Source organism: Patiria miniata, unplaced genomic scaffold, assembly GCF_015706575.1.
Source record: "Patiria miniata isolate m_02_andy unplaced genomic scaffold, ASM1570657v1 HiC_scaffold_23, whole genome shotgun sequence".
Taxonomy (NCBI): domain Eukaryota; kingdom Metazoa; phylum Echinodermata; class Asteroidea; order Valvatida; family Asterinidae; genus Patiria; species Patiria miniata.
The window spans coordinates 5,382,372-5,397,760 of NW_024037062.1; the positions used below are offsets into that span (position 1 = coordinate 5,382,372).

Here is a 15,389-nt window from a genome sequence, read left to right on the forward strand (position 1 = left end):
TCATCAGGAATATTGTCTTCGGGCTCCCAGGTTGTTTTGGTATATCCTTTCCACTTGACTTGATAATGCCGCTTACCATCTATTATGGCAGAGCGTCTGAGACTGTGTACGATAAACCAATCGCCACGACCTTGGTCATCAGTGTCTGGTGATTTAGTATCAGAGGGACGTTTGGGACTGCCCAAAACAACAGGTGGGGGTTGTGGCACGTGTTCGTTGGCAGATTGATTATCTTTAGAGTGGGGCGTATCCCCGACAGTGTCACTGATAGTGTCACTGTCCTCAAATTGGTCTGTACCGACCTCAGTGTGGGTGTCTAAGCTATCAGGAATGTGTACGGGTCTGTCTTGAGGGTCATGGTATTGCTTCAGCCGATTCGCGTGGACTGGGGACAACATAAGTTTGTTATCACTACACCGCCGAAGTTTGTAGGTGAAGTTATCGCGAGCCTCACAGATATAGTACGGACCTAGCCATTTGTGACACATTTTGGGTGACAAGCCAACTTGACGTTTTGCACAGTAAAGCCATACTTTCTGTCCTTCTTGATAACTTGGGGTTTTGGATTTCTTATCAAACTGTTCTTTGTACTTGACTTGGGCCGCCTTGATGTTGTCTGCTGCAATTTTGCGCGTGGTGTCAAAGTTCTGCATGATACGCTCAAGCGTTCGATTAGTCGTTGCACTGGGCTGCGTTTGGGGTAACAATGCGGTATCGATGGGTAGATGACATTCACGACCAAATAAAATCATGAATGGGCTAAGTTGAGTAGACTCGGTGGCTGGGGTGCTTCGATAAGCGAACATGACACTGGGAAGTAGCTCTACCCAGTTAGATTGATCTGGTTTGCAGTAAGCACGGAGGGTTTGCCAAATGAAACTGTTCATGCGCTCACACGTGGCATTCGTTTGTGGGTGATAGCTACTGGTCTGAACTTTGGTGATCTGAAAGATGTTGCACAGCTGCTTGATAAGTTTAGACATGAACTGAGTTCCCCTATCAGAAAGTAGGGAGGAGGGGGCTCCATATCGGCAGATGATTTCATTGTACAGTATTTTAGCTACTTCATCTGCCTCTTGTGTCTTGAGTGGGAAAGCTTCGCACCATTTTGAAAATGAGTCGACGATCAAAAGTACATATTTGTACCCTTCAGGTGATGTTTTCAGTGGGCCAAGTATGTCGATATGTAACCTGGAGAATACTTCACCGACCGGCAGTGGTTGGAGGGGTGCGCGCTGAGCATGGCGGTTAACCTTAACGCGTTGACAGGTTGTACATGACTTAACATAGGCTTCAATGCGTGAAAACATTCGGGGCCAAAAATACTTCTGGCGAATACTGTTGTATGTACGATCAATACCCTGGTGTCCACCCAGGACAGAGTCATGATATGGAAGGAGAATGTCATTGTGTAAGCAAGTAGGAACAACCAACTGTTTGATTTGTCGATCAACTTGGTGGCCTTTACCGCGTGGATAATAGTAATGGTACAATATACCATCTTGTATGACATAATCTTGAACTTCGGCGACTATGCGTCTAGCAGCGTTCCCATCGGATGGCAAACTACCATTTTCTAAGTACTCAATGTACTGATTCAGGGAACTATCGCGTCGCTGGCGAGCTTGGATATCAACGGATTGATCTGTCAAACTGTCAGGGTTATCGATAGAACAGACTGTTTCTTTATCCGTGGCATAAGTCAATTTGTACTCGTACGTTTCACCCAGCGTTACGGAGTGACTGTTTTCCTGAGGCTGGTGCACAGTCTCAACTGGAATTGGGTCCTTATTCGCGGCTTGAACTTGAGAGGCATTGTCGTCATATTGTCGACGTGAAAGGGCATCAGCATTACCATGGGACGTGCCAGACTTATGAACAATATCAAAATCATACCCCTGAAGTAAGATAGACCATCGTCCCAATCGACCTACAGCATTGCGTATAGATCTGAGCCATTGCAAAGAAACGTGATCTGTGTGGACGCGAAACTTTCTGTTAGCAAGATACACCCGGTAAAACTGAATTCCTTGTACAACAGCTAGACCTTCTCTTTCGGTTATGGACCATTTTTGCTCGGCCTTTGTGAGCGCTCTCCCACCGTATTGAATGACAACCTCTTTACCGTTTTCGTCGGTTTGTGAGAGGATGTAACTGATGGCAAACCCACTAGCATCTGTAGCCAGAATAAACTCGCGATCAAAATTAGGATAGCCTAAGATCGGTGGAGAGACGAGCGCTTGCTTTAACTGGAGGAAAGCATTGTTGCCATCTTCTGTCCACACAAATGGCACGTCTTTCTGCAGGAGTTTGTTTAGGGGGGCTGCTATGTTGGCATAACCTTTCACAAATCTACGGTAATAGTTACATATCCCTAGAAATGCTCGAACTTCAGACGGGTCCTTAGGAACGGGGAAGGAGGTCATTACTGACGTTTTGGCTGGATCAGCCTTGATCCCTTGCTTCGATATGACATGCCCAAGATAGGTTACCTCTTTCGCAGCAAAGTGACACTTCTGTGGTTTCAACTTGAGATTCGCGCGACGAAGGCGGTCAAAGACTGCATGCAGGTGCGTCAAATGCGTGTCAAAATCAGGAGAGAAAATGATGATGTCATCCACATATACAAGTGCAAATTTCCAAGTTAGACCCCGCAGCACCTGAGTCATGACCATTTGAAATGAAACTGGCGCATTCATGAGACCAAACGGAAGTTTCTTGAACTGGTAATTGCCACTATGTGATGCGAACGCAGTTTTCGCGCGGCTCCCCTGATCTAGAGGTATTTGCCAAAATCCTGACGCAAGATCAAGTACTGTGAATATCGTAGCATGGGATTCACCTATTGTATCATATACATCATCAGGTCGAGGTAGAGGGAAGGACATGGGTTTTGTGACTTGGTTAAGACGACGATAATCTACTGCAAAGCGAAAATCACCGTTCTTCTTTTTCACAAGCACTACTGGGCTAGCCCAGGGCGACGTTGATGGTTCGATTATGTCAGCTTTTAGCATGTCTTGGATTTGTTTGTCGATTTCTGCCTTATGAACAGGTGAAGTGCGATAGAAACGCTGGTGGACAGGTTTTGCATCACCAGTGTCTATTCTGTGATAGTGTGCATCAGTTGTACCCAAATCAGTTGAGTCTTTCGCGAATACTTCTTTGTGCTGAGCCAAAAATGTGACAAGTTTTTGCTTTTGATCGGCTGTTATATCTGAATCTGTCATAGTGATACCAAGCTCACTAAGGATATCAGGGGGATCAACACCTTCAGTTACAGGTACGGTATTTTTGTGCAACACATTGCCTGTCTGTGTAGGCCTAGATGTCTCATTTCCGTCTACCTCAAAACTTTCAATACACATGTCTTTGGACAACGGTTCCCAAAAGCCAATTACTTGGTTACGCTTAATCTCTACATCACTGTCAGTGGGATTCATAAGCTGGTATACTGATTTACCCTGAACAGATTTAACAACACACTTTGCTCCTACTAATTGCTCATCATCATACAGAGATGGAACTGGCTCAATGATACCGTACTGGGCTTTAATGTTACTACACTGAACAGGAAGAACAGTCTGCGTTCTAGCTGGCAACGATACATTACACACTGCTCTGACAGTCACTTTCTTTGCCTCTTTACCTACTAAAGGAATCGAAGGTGCATCGGGGAACACTACGTGATTTTCCTCAAAAGATATCTTGGCCTTTTGCTCTTTCAAGAAGTCTACTCCAAGAATAATTTCATGGTTCATGGTTTCGAGGATGTAGAAAGGGTGTTCAAAACTTTGCTCCCCGATAAAAATCGGCAGGGCAACTTTGCCCACAACTTTTGTTATGTGGCCAGCGACACCGGAAATTAGGGGAACATCTGACTGACCCAATGGGAACTGATCTTGGGGAAAACACTGCGTGTATGTTTTTCTTGTCATGCACGATATCAATGCCCCAGTGTCAATTAACGCAAATCGGGAGTGTGAGCCAATTCTGACTTGAACTAGATTGCTCCCGCCTGACATGGCAGAAACATTACTCAGGTGTGGAACTTTGGGTCTCGTCTCTAGTCATTGATTAGAAGGATGAATATCATTGATATTGTTTGGTCGGTTACGTTGGAAGCACACCCTAGCAAAATGACCCATCTTATGACAAAAGTTACATTCAATACCCCAGGCCGGACATGTTTGCCTACTTATACACTCACCTCCACATCCACGGCATGGGTACATCATGGGCGGCACCGCTGCTTGGGCTCGCTGCTGTCCTGGGCCTTGCTGCTGTCGGAAAACTTGGGTTTGCTGGGGGCGGAAGTGACGCTGTCCTAACTCGTATCCTCTGCTTGGTGGCTGTCGAGGAGATGGCTGTGTGGCCGCCGAAACTGTCGTCATCTGGTCTTTGAGGGAAGCGATCTGTTCAGACAGCTGCTTGATTGCTGAGTTCACGTTCACGTCAGTGGATGAGGTTGGTTCTTGCGCTGCAGCTGTGGACTGAGCGATTCTTGCTTGCGTTACCGCCTCATCCATGGTTTTTGGGTGAGATTTGATGACATGGGCTCTGAGGTTGGGCAGCAGTCCTCTTATGAATGCCTCCATTCTCTCTTCTTGGGAGCGCTTCAGCTGACAGCACAGTTTCTCAATGTCGCTCAGGTATTTTTCGACCGCTTCGTTGGGCTGTTGCTTCCTGTCGGCCAGCTCCGACAAACGAACCCATCGCATGCCTTCGTGAGGCTCGTATTTCTTGAGGAAAGCCTGTTTTAGTGCCGCAAAGGTGCCCGTTGTTGCATTCGGCAAGTCTCTGTACCAGTAACTGGCAGAACTGGCAAGGTAGAGGGGAGAATTGCTGGCTTGTTGCACAGCCGTCCATGCTTTTTGGAGAGCATACCTCTCGTACCGGTCGATCCATAACTCGGGGTCCTCTGAGTCGTACCCGGTGAACTTTGGTAGGATAGACTCGATGTGCGCTGTACAGGCCATGGCTGATGCAGATTGTTGTTTTGACTTCGATCGCGTGAGCATGAAAAACTCGATGTTGAGAGAGGTACCCGGATTCTCCACCAAATATAACCCGTGAGGTTATATAGACAAAGTAAGACAGTAAGACGAAGTGGTACTTGGGATGATGTGGTTTATTCGGTTGGCTGTGACGCTCTCTGTCTGATTCCTAGATTCTACTGGGTTTTTATACAGTAAATGAACATTCCAATCTTACAGCTATCTTACAGGTTTCTTGCCTTATTAGGAATCGTTCAGTAACTATTGAATATTAATAATACAGAATTGAAGGTGTTTGGTCAACTTGTATCTGGGGGCAGGGCTAGGCAAATTAATAGAACAATCGGATTTCCTTATAAGTCTGTGGGCTGAATCACTGTGGCCTTCCGGTGCAGCCCAGCATCCACCCACGCGGACCTTGTGGCTAAACTGGCCATTCCTTAGATGTGTCTCATTACCAGGAAAGTGGTCCTGTTCCTTGAAGGTCAACGTATACAACTTAAACAGTAAATATAAAACATGATATTTTATCATGGTGATAGTACCCTTCTTTAGAATTTGAGCAGTATTGTTGCTTCAAACGAACAAAATTCACAAATTATGGACTAAGTACACCTTTAAGAATAAAATAGTATCACAGTCTAGTGGCATACATGTACCTGCGTAGTTTTTTGTTTTCAAAATATTCAAACCATCAAAAAGCTATTTGAATATTCGGTTGATGATCAAACATTTTTGAGTATTCCGTATATTCAGGACAGCTGTAGCACATCATTGAATTTTACCAGTACAAGTTGGAGACGTTCCCGACCAACTGTTACTGCATGTTCTTGTGTAGGTGCTTCCACCAGATGACAACCCATACCCTCTGTTGCAACTAAACGTACACACACTGTTCCATCGGTTGGAGTTGGTACAGGAAATTTGTCCATTAGCGAGATTTGTCAATGACGGGCTGCAAGTTCGCACTGGGGTTGAAATTTCACACAAAATGAGGAAAAATAATGGAGGATATATTTGTACTTCCAACTTTCGAGGGCCATCAAGCCCATGTGCACTCCAAGGATCTTGGAGGGTAGGAGAACATTAAGAATTTCTGACCTGGGAAAATTCACAAAATGATGACCTGGGGTTATTCACAAAATGCTGACCTGGGGATATTCACAAAATGCTGACCTGGGGATATTCACAAAATGCTGACCTAGGGTGCACCTGGAGAATGTGTAAAATTAATTTATGCAAAGTGCTGACCTGGAAATGTCAGTGTGTACAGTGGAATCAGGGGATGGTGGGGGGACTGAGGTGGATAAAAAAAAAACGGACAAATGTTTATTACAGTAGAATTTTCATATAATGAACACTAGCTGTTGTAGATAAATAGATCGGTTTATTCATCCACAAATCGTGGCCCGAAGGCCAAATTACATGTGAATTCAGTATTTATTTAAAATTAAAATCATTAAGTAAAACCTTCTGTTAAAACATTGACAACAATAATTAGCATGAATTACACTATATCATTATGAACGTTTTAAAAGATTAAGATTTTTTTTTTGAATTTTTATATTTTTTAGTGCATTGGGTTTTGTTTTGTTTTTGTTTTTGCAAAAGAGGACAACAGGGTCCCCAACTCCCGGAGGTCCCTAACATGGCAACGTGCGCAAAACAGGCGAGAGGCCTTCCCAAAAAGTCAAAGCACAAACAAAAGAGGGACATTAGGGGTCCCCGAGGGCAGGCAAACACACACCTGGGAGTGTGTGTCCCAAACACGCAATCCTTAACTCCCAAAAAAGGGTTATTCGTTTAAAAGCGTAAAAAAATATGGTATGGGGCCAACCTCGTCCCCAGTGCTTACTTTATTTCCAACCGCGTTTCCAATAGTAAACCCTGGATAGGAAACTTCCTTCCTGTATCCTGATTGGATACCGCAGTTGGCTAGTAATGGATTTTTATCGTGTACTTGGTGCTATATATTCACAACGTGCAGTACGTGTTTTCGCGATCATTCGTCCACGCCTTCTCGAAAATACTAATTTCCTTTCCAATTTGCTCATATTAATATGAAATATGATACTGCATGTTGTCTCGATAGATCGTAACAGTTTGATTTTAAAAATCGTGTTTTCGTAACTCACGCCATGCTCGCGCTGCTACGAATTGACTCTGTTTTTTTTTACCCCAGACACCCCATACAAAAACAAACGCTAATGTGTAACGCATATCCAGGCACCAGACTGTTCCTCATTTGCATACGTGTGCAAAAATCTTGCACATGCAAATGATCCAATGCCAGGGTGAGAGAGCAGGAAGTGATGGGCGCGTACTGCTCGACACCCTGGGGACGAGGTTGGGTATGGGGCTTCTCTGAAATCATGACGTACTAGCACTGGTAAGGAAGAAAATGTGTTTGCATAAGGCAATGGGACATTGTTCTCGTGTTTTGCAAGAGTCCGACAGCAAATTTGGTACAATTGTTTTTCCTTCTGTCTTCTAGCGAGTCAATATTAACGACCTTGAGCGCATAGCTGTAAGAGGTGTACTAATTGCCAGTATGACCCTACACACCCTTTTTTGTATAATTTCAATGTCGCTGACATGTTTACGTGTAAGACTTGAGACAACGTTACAGTACTCTAGAACTGGAAGGAATAACCCATATAAACTGCTTTCAGTTCATCAACATTAAAACCGAATCTTTTCAATGTTCTCAGCATGAACAGTTTCCTATTGGCCTTAACAAGAATGTTGTTCACATGGGTGTTCCATTTTAAGTCATTTTGCAACCAGATACCCAGAACCTTAGCAGAACTATAACGCAGTGAATCAGTACCAATTTTCAGAATATTTAACGGCAGTGACGTTTTCTTGAAACACACTTGCAGAGCCGCATTTCGAAGGATTGAGCTTAAGACTGTTATTATCAACCCACACTTTAGTCATGAAAGTGTTTACCAATTTGCGCTACAATACCTTGGGCCTGTGAGTAACTAAAAGAGGGTATGTTTTCCTCAAACCCTTGTGGCAGGAAAAAGTATTCTCCTTTTTATCACTCACAGTTCCTCTGGTGCACATATGTACGCTTGTTACTATATCGCCAGTCAGTATAATTTACTTACATTACTAGACAGTGGCGTACGCAGGATTTTTTCAAGGGGGGTGTTTCAAAATTGGATGTCACCATTTATGACGCTAGAAATGAAGATGGTGAATTGTGTTGGCTCCAGACTAAAAGATAGTATCAGTGGGCTAAACTTAACGCTAAAATAAAAGTCGGGAGTTTGTGTTGGCGCCAAACATAGTAAATCGAAAAAAAAAACATGTTCTGTGTCTTAAGAGTAGGCCTATATGATGAACATATGAGTAAAGGGGTCAATGTGGGCAGTCCCCTCCCTCAACAGCATTTAAAAAAAAAAAAAAAAAATTCAAGAAAAAAAGTGACACGGGCTACGGAAGTGCTAGGATCTGTTCTTGTAATTGGCTAAAATTACTCAGCTTCGTCCCCTGGATCTCATGATTCTCATCCGTTGGGAATCTATCTAATCTTTGTGTAAACCGCCCCCCACCCGGCCCCTAAGGCCAAACTCCAAATACAGGATACAAATGCGCTCTGGTCACAGGGGCGGATTCAGACTGCCATGTGCCGGGGGGGGGGGGCCTAGAATTGTTAAATGAAGGGTCCAGGACCTGCGAGCGCGCAGCGCGAAGCCCCTACGGCGTGGGGTCCGGGGCCCGCTTAAGGGCCCCGAAAAAATTTGGATTTTAGATGCTCTGTGGTGCAATGTGAGGCGATTCCTGGCCACTTCCACCGTTTAGAAAACGTTGTAAACATTGAAAATTCCATTTAAAGGGAATATACATCATTTGCTTTTACTGTAATTTTCAGAAATGGATGGAATTGGGGGGTTGGAAATATATAGCAAAAATAGTTACACTGACTTTTTTGAGGTTTTGGGTTCGAAAATGCTATAAAAACCAAGAAAAACAATCATTTTCCTGTAGTCTGGTTCCCTGACTCCATATAAGAAGAAACAGAGCAGTTTACATACATTGGGGAATTGTAAGATCAGGGAACCAGTCTAGCTGGCTCGTACCCGTTCATAGGTTTGTAATCGATTGCAAACAAGTGCGATGGTCAATTGGGGCCAGTATTTGAAAAAAAGCCAGTTTTTTTCCAACGCTGATCGGCCGATCAGCGTTGGAAATTGATACAAAAATACCACTTTTCTTTAAAATGACAGTATACCAGGTGCCATGATTTTACAGGATGCTTTACACTGTCATTCACTAACAGTCCAGCAAGGTATTTCAAAATGATTTGGTAGTTTTATTTTTTGATGTTTGCAAATGTCGTATTTTCCCTTTAAATTTGTTATTTTTTTGGTTCTTCATGAAGTTTGTTATGTACTCAAAGTTGAGAACCATGTTCCATCTCCGTATTTTTTCACAATATTCTATTTTGGAAAGGGATTTAGGCCACTTGTAGTCCGAGCCTCAGCCATTCGCTGATGAAGGTACAAATAAGGTGGGGCACCGCTAGGGTGAAATTAGCATAGAGGGAATTTGGCCGGAGGACTAATGCGAGCGCGGAGCGCAAAGCACTTACGGCGTGGGGTCCGGGGCCCGCTTAAGGGCCCCGGGAAATTTTGGATCGTAGATGCTCTGTGGTGCAATCTGAGGCGTTTCCTGGCCACTTTTCCCCTGATTTTTTTTTAGCAGAAGTATTTAAAATTGAGGGGATATTTTGTTTCAATTGTTTCAAATACATATAGGCCTATATGTTCTTGCTCTTATGAAGTTTCTTCTGTATTCAAAGCTTAAAGTTGAGAACATGCACATAATTTGTAATTGTTCCACGCTCGGTCACATAACTCTCTTTTCCCTCCATATTTTTACATGGCAAGGGCCGGGTTTAGCAGCCAAAACACCCCCCCTGCGTACGCGCCTGTTACAAGATGTGGACAGTCCTGACCTTAACTGCCCATCTGCCTCGACTGTCTATGCTGAGAGAGGGTCCACTGCAGCCCAAGTCAACTTCCAGGTCACCGCTTCAGATAATAGTGGCCAGCAGCCTACAGTGACCTGTGACCCCGAGTCAGGACAATTTGACCTGGGTCAATATTTGGTCTCGTGCATCGCCTCAGATCCAGCTGGTAACGCAGCGACTTGTTCCTTCCAAATTGAAATTGTGGGTGAGTTATTCTATAGTTGTTTCCTTTTTTTGTAACATTTTTGTAGATTCATGGGTAGTAGAACCAAAATACTAGGCCCAGGTTTATCAACTTCACTGTAGTACAGTACATGCACTCACTATTCATTGTTCTAAGTTCTTTACTAGAAGAATTGCACTAATTCACACTCTGCACCTGAACAAAGGTGAAGAGAGCATATTGTTGGAAATGTTAATATATGTTTTATCATTGAACAGAGCGCACTTGCACAGCCCTGCCCATCCCAGCATATGGGGATTACATAGGGGACTGTTGCCACGTCTATGGCTGTGTGTGTAGCCTGAAGTGCATCAATGGCTACCAATTGATCGGGTCCAGGCAAGCCTCCTGTGAGTTCAATGGCACCTCTACATACTGGCAACAAGATGACACACCACACTGTCAGTGTAAGTTAGAAAATTCTTATTTACTCACAAGAATCTGACATTGATAAATGCATTCAATAAAAACGTTGCTTGAGTTTACACACTTTGAAGTTTATTGTATGACAGCATACAATCATTTCAAACTCAGGTACTCACTCAACAAGAAAACAAAAGAGATGATCAGTGCTCAAGTGCCATAGCAGCTCTGTGTTCACACTTTCTAACATCGGTTTTGCTTGTTCCTATACCGGTAGCTAAAAGGCTGTTGTTTTACATGTATGTAGCTCTTGGCCTATGTGTAAATCGTTGTTTGACAATGTCTGACATGCTAACATCCAAACAGACAAAAATCACAAAAGGCAAATGTGAAAACAAAATAGAAAAAGCATAAATAACCTCTGAATAGATAAGAGATTTGATGAGTTACCACCAGATCATATTTCATGCAGATTTGAGTGAAGCAAATTTGTTAGGGTGATGGTGTGTCATTATTCATAGTAACAGGACAGGATAGGTGTCAATGTAACAGGGACAGGAAAAAAAATGGGAACCCATATATGAAATATCCAATGTTGATAACTCTAATTCATACTGAACTTTGACCTGTGAACTGACTCGCCATTAACAAATAACCGCTATTGACTGTTTGTTACAATTCTATTTTCAGTGATCACATGTGAGGCCCTGTCACTCCCCGATGCCGTACAGGTCACTCCATCCATATGTACTGCTGGTAGACCGTTAGCTGGTACCCTGTGCTTTTTCTTTTGCCCACGTGGACTCAGTCTGGTTGGGAGCGTGTCTCAGGTGTCCTGTGGAGGGGAAGGACTCTGGGACGTGGAGGCTGGAAACTTGCCCACAGATTGCGAAGGTTTGGGAGACCATCTATCATATTCTAGATAAAGATGTGACATTTACACGTTAAAATGTTTAAATGAAAAAAAATTCCAAATCCAAATTTTCCAAAACATTAAAAACGTAACCCAAATTGTAAAAAAGGGACCTAAATTTACCGTTGAATCCAGTCTTCCTTTGAGATAAACATACATAGAACAAACGATTTACAGTGTTTTCATACCTATTTAATTTACTAAACTGAGCACTTCAATGCTTGATTAAATTTGGGGCACACGTATATACCTAGTTAAGTTGTTACTTTTTCAATGACTGCCATTGTTGATTTACAGATATCATGTCAATCACACCGGTCAGCTGACTATCACAGCCTTTGTGAATGGCTAAACGTTTAAACAGTTCTTAAAATATTTGCCAAACGTTTATAAGTCACATCCCTAATTCTAGAGAAAGAAATCAGGATTGTGAACCCAATGCATGTGGAGTTAACAGTCATTTAATTGTGTATTGTACTCGATCCAAATATCCATAAGGGTTTATGTACAATAATTAGGAACTATTGCTGATGTGGTACTGAATTATGCAGGTGGTTCACATACTCTATGCTCTTTCAAACAATGAGGTTGCAAAAGTGTACTTGTGCCTCAAATTTAAGAACATGTGCAACAGACATATACAAGTGTGGTGCCACCTCAGTAATGTCTTCTATGAGTATGGTTTCCAGTGAGCCTATTAAACTACCATTTATATGTAAGACAATAAGCTGATATTTACTTGTGTCTGGACTTGATAAAGCTGCTCAGAGGAAGTATAGCTTGGCAACTTGTGAGCAAAGAGTAGCCAGCAACATGTCCCAGGCAGTATACATGACCCGCCCTCTTGGCTTGTAACCCAAATTTTTTTGCGGAGACAAATAATTTCTTACAAATTACCTTTTTTTCAAAAACAGATCGCATTCCCCCTGTGCTCACTTTCTGCCCTGGACCCATCTACGCCACCCGAGGAGGTGAGGCTGGAGTCTCGGTGACCTTTGACATCCCAACAGCCCGGGATAATAACCTGTCTGGTACCCTGACTCTGGAGACCTCACCCTCCGGCATCACCTCACCACACTCATTCAGTGAGTCCACTGAGGTGTCTTACACATTCACAGATGAGGGTGGTAACTCCGTCACGTGTACCTTCAGAGTTTACGTCTTAGGTGAGTGCTTGGAACAAGTACAGTATGAAAATGTTGGATTTCAAGATATGTCCTGAGAAGCTCTAATTGGCCCCCACCCCTCCAAAAAATGCTCACAACAGCAACTTAATTTCGGGGAATGTTGAGGAAACCTTAGTGATCAAAGCTTACATATTTAACACACACACTGGGTTTTTTTACACAGCACAAACTTTTGCACAATATAGATACCTTTAGTTTTGGGTAGAATGAGAGATTAGTATTCAGGAGGTCCCAGGTTCACATTTGGCTCCTGTCATTCTTTATTCTCAGTTTGACCATGTTAGACTATAAAGGCTTGTTGACGCTTGATGTGAGCAAAAGCCAATTTGTGACGTCATGGCAAGTATTCCCAGTGTTGATTCTCAAAAGCAACACATTTTAACTCCAGCCAATACATAATATAGATGATCTTGAGCCTGAAGTCATCTACTGCCCAGACGACTATGCCATCACAGCCCGGGACATACTCACCCAGGTGACCTGGGATGAGCCCATTTTCCGTGACCCCTTAGGTCATGACCTTGTGGTTAGCAACAATGTGGCAGAGGGGCATACAGCCATCTTACCGTGGGGGCGACACACAGTGGTGTACACCACTATCAATACAGACAATGGACAGAAAGCTGCATGCCAGTTTGCTATTGATATAACACGTGAGCAACAATTGTGAATGATGGTTTGAGTTATGTGCTTTGGGCACATTTAAGTGACTGGCATTGATCAGTAAGACTTGTTTATTTTGCGTAACACTGAGTAATACCAAGTAACAGATATTAAGCAATTCATTTAGGACTAACTGTTACAGATAAAAGATGCGTTCCCTGTGCTATTTCCAAATTTCACCTCGAAAGTTTTTTCACTTGCTATTTTCCTAGCAATGTAAAAGTTTGTCCCTTTTTGTATGAGACATTGAACGAAAAAAATGCACCGACATTTATAGTTATTGAATTATTTCTTCATAATATTTGAATTATTGGCTGCCAGACAATATTTTGGCTCTCGCAGGGCGGGTTCTTTTGTGCACAAAATTAAAGCCCTTTTTCAGAGGGTGGCAGACGCCCAAAGTCGGAATAAGGTTGTTTTTCCATTAAAATGAGACATGCTGTTGAGATAGCCAATGGAGGTGAAATAAAGGAGGCTTGTAAGACGGCGAGTGTGTGGACAGCACGGCAAGCATGGAAGCTTTATTCTAGAACTTATCTGGGGTCAACTCCCCGGCGCGCATGCGCATACCTAGATAAATGAATATGCATATCACTACATCCCCCCCTTTTTGAAATATATAAACAAAAATAAGGTAGTTTAATACTCAAGTTGTATTATCGTTCAGTCCTTTCACAGTCGACTATCTCCTGGTAAGGTAGATATGAGAAAGGTAGATAAAGAATGCGGAGATGTATAATAATGTTCAAACGTGGTTTCCTTATTTCTAGTAGTCAAAACCTGTCTATTTTACATTGTATTGTGACTGTCCACTTAGACAACAAGAAAACTATAAACTTCTTTTTTTTTTTTTTTTTTTTTGAAAACAACAACACTTGAAACACTTGTTATAAACACTAACTCTATGAAACCCTTGTTTGAGTCTGTTAACTTTCAACACTGGAGTAACTAAGAACTTGGTTTTAGAGGTATCTGGCTGGCATTTTGGTTACACGACCAGATCTTGTAGTCTGTGGGGTTTGGAGAAAGGTACCGGTAGCCTTAGGTTTAGCTTTGGTTTGGCGAGATTTGTCCCCGTCAGTGGGTTTTCCATCCCGCTGTGCTTCTCTGTTTTGCTTGTTCTGGTCAGAACCTTGTCTCGGTGGGAATAGAACTCGCGGGGATTGTTCATCAAAGTGAACGCGCTTAGCTTGCTTTGCCTGCCTGTGCGCCTCGCGCGGCTGAGGTTGCATTTCACGCAAATGTGATCGATTGCGCCTGAGAGTAGATCCATTTGGTGTTCTGACCTCATACGACCTAGGCTCTTTGCAAACTTTGGTTACTTCACCCGGAGTCCAAGACTTGTTCGGCTGGTCAAGAATACGGACTTTCTGTCCCACGTAGAGTGAAGGTAAGTCTGGGCCAGCATGTTTGTCATGATTGGCCTTCATTTCATCTCTGCATGATGCCAGTCGGTCATTGACTTCCAGAGGTTTCTGGTAAGTCCCTGTAGGGTCCCTGCTGGGCAGTGTGGTGTGGGGCGGCCTTCCAAACAGTATTTCTGATGGAGAAGGTAAGTGAGCGTCGATTGGTGTTGCTCGGAGAAGAAGCATTGCCTTGTTGATGTCCTGTCCAGTTTCATGACACTTCTTCATCACGGACTTGACTGTCCTGACCGTTCGCTCTGCCATCCCATTCGATCGGGGGTACCTCGGTGATGAGGTAACATGGGTGACCGACCATTCCTCACACATATCTTGGTAAGTCTGCCCAACAAATTGTGGTCCGTTGTCGGAGACTATCTCCTTTGGTACACCGAAAAGGCTGAAGGTTGCTGCTGTTCGTTGAGCCACCGACGCACTGGATGGTTTGGACAGTTTGTGGATAACAGGGTATTTAGAGTGATAGTCCACAATGAGGAGATAGTTGTCTTTTCCCAACTCGAAGAGGTCTGTGCCCAGTTTCGTCCAAGGTGTGTTGGGTATCTCGTGAGGTTGGAGTGGTTCATTTCTTTGACGAGTCTGGTGTTCCTGGCATGCTTGACATGACTTGACGAGTTGAGTGATATTGTCATTAATGT

At 43.3% G+C, this 15,389-nt stretch overlaps 1 protein-coding gene across 1 annotated transcript in view; it reads left to right on the top strand.

Moving 5' to 3' along the window:
* LOC119731301 (sushi, von Willebrand factor type A, EGF and pentraxin domain-containing protein 1-like) overlaps window positions 1–13,352 on the top strand; it is a 31,571-nt gene extending 18,219 nt beyond the window's left edge. Inside the window, exons 3-7 of the mRNA XM_038204447.1 lie at window positions 9,899–10,186; window positions 10,423–10,611; window positions 11,258–11,461; window positions 12,395–12,646; window positions 13,072–13,352. Coding sequence (XP_038060375.1) covers window positions 9,899–10,186; window positions 10,423–10,611; window positions 11,258–11,461; window positions 12,395–12,646; window positions 13,072–13,337 — 1,199 coding nt within the window. The 3' untranslated portion in view covers window positions 13,338–13,352. The remainder of the gene's footprint in view (window positions 1–9,898; window positions 10,187–10,422; window positions 10,612–11,257; window positions 11,462–12,394; window positions 12,647–13,071) is intronic.
* Window positions 13,353–15,389: the final 2,037 nt, after the last annotated feature.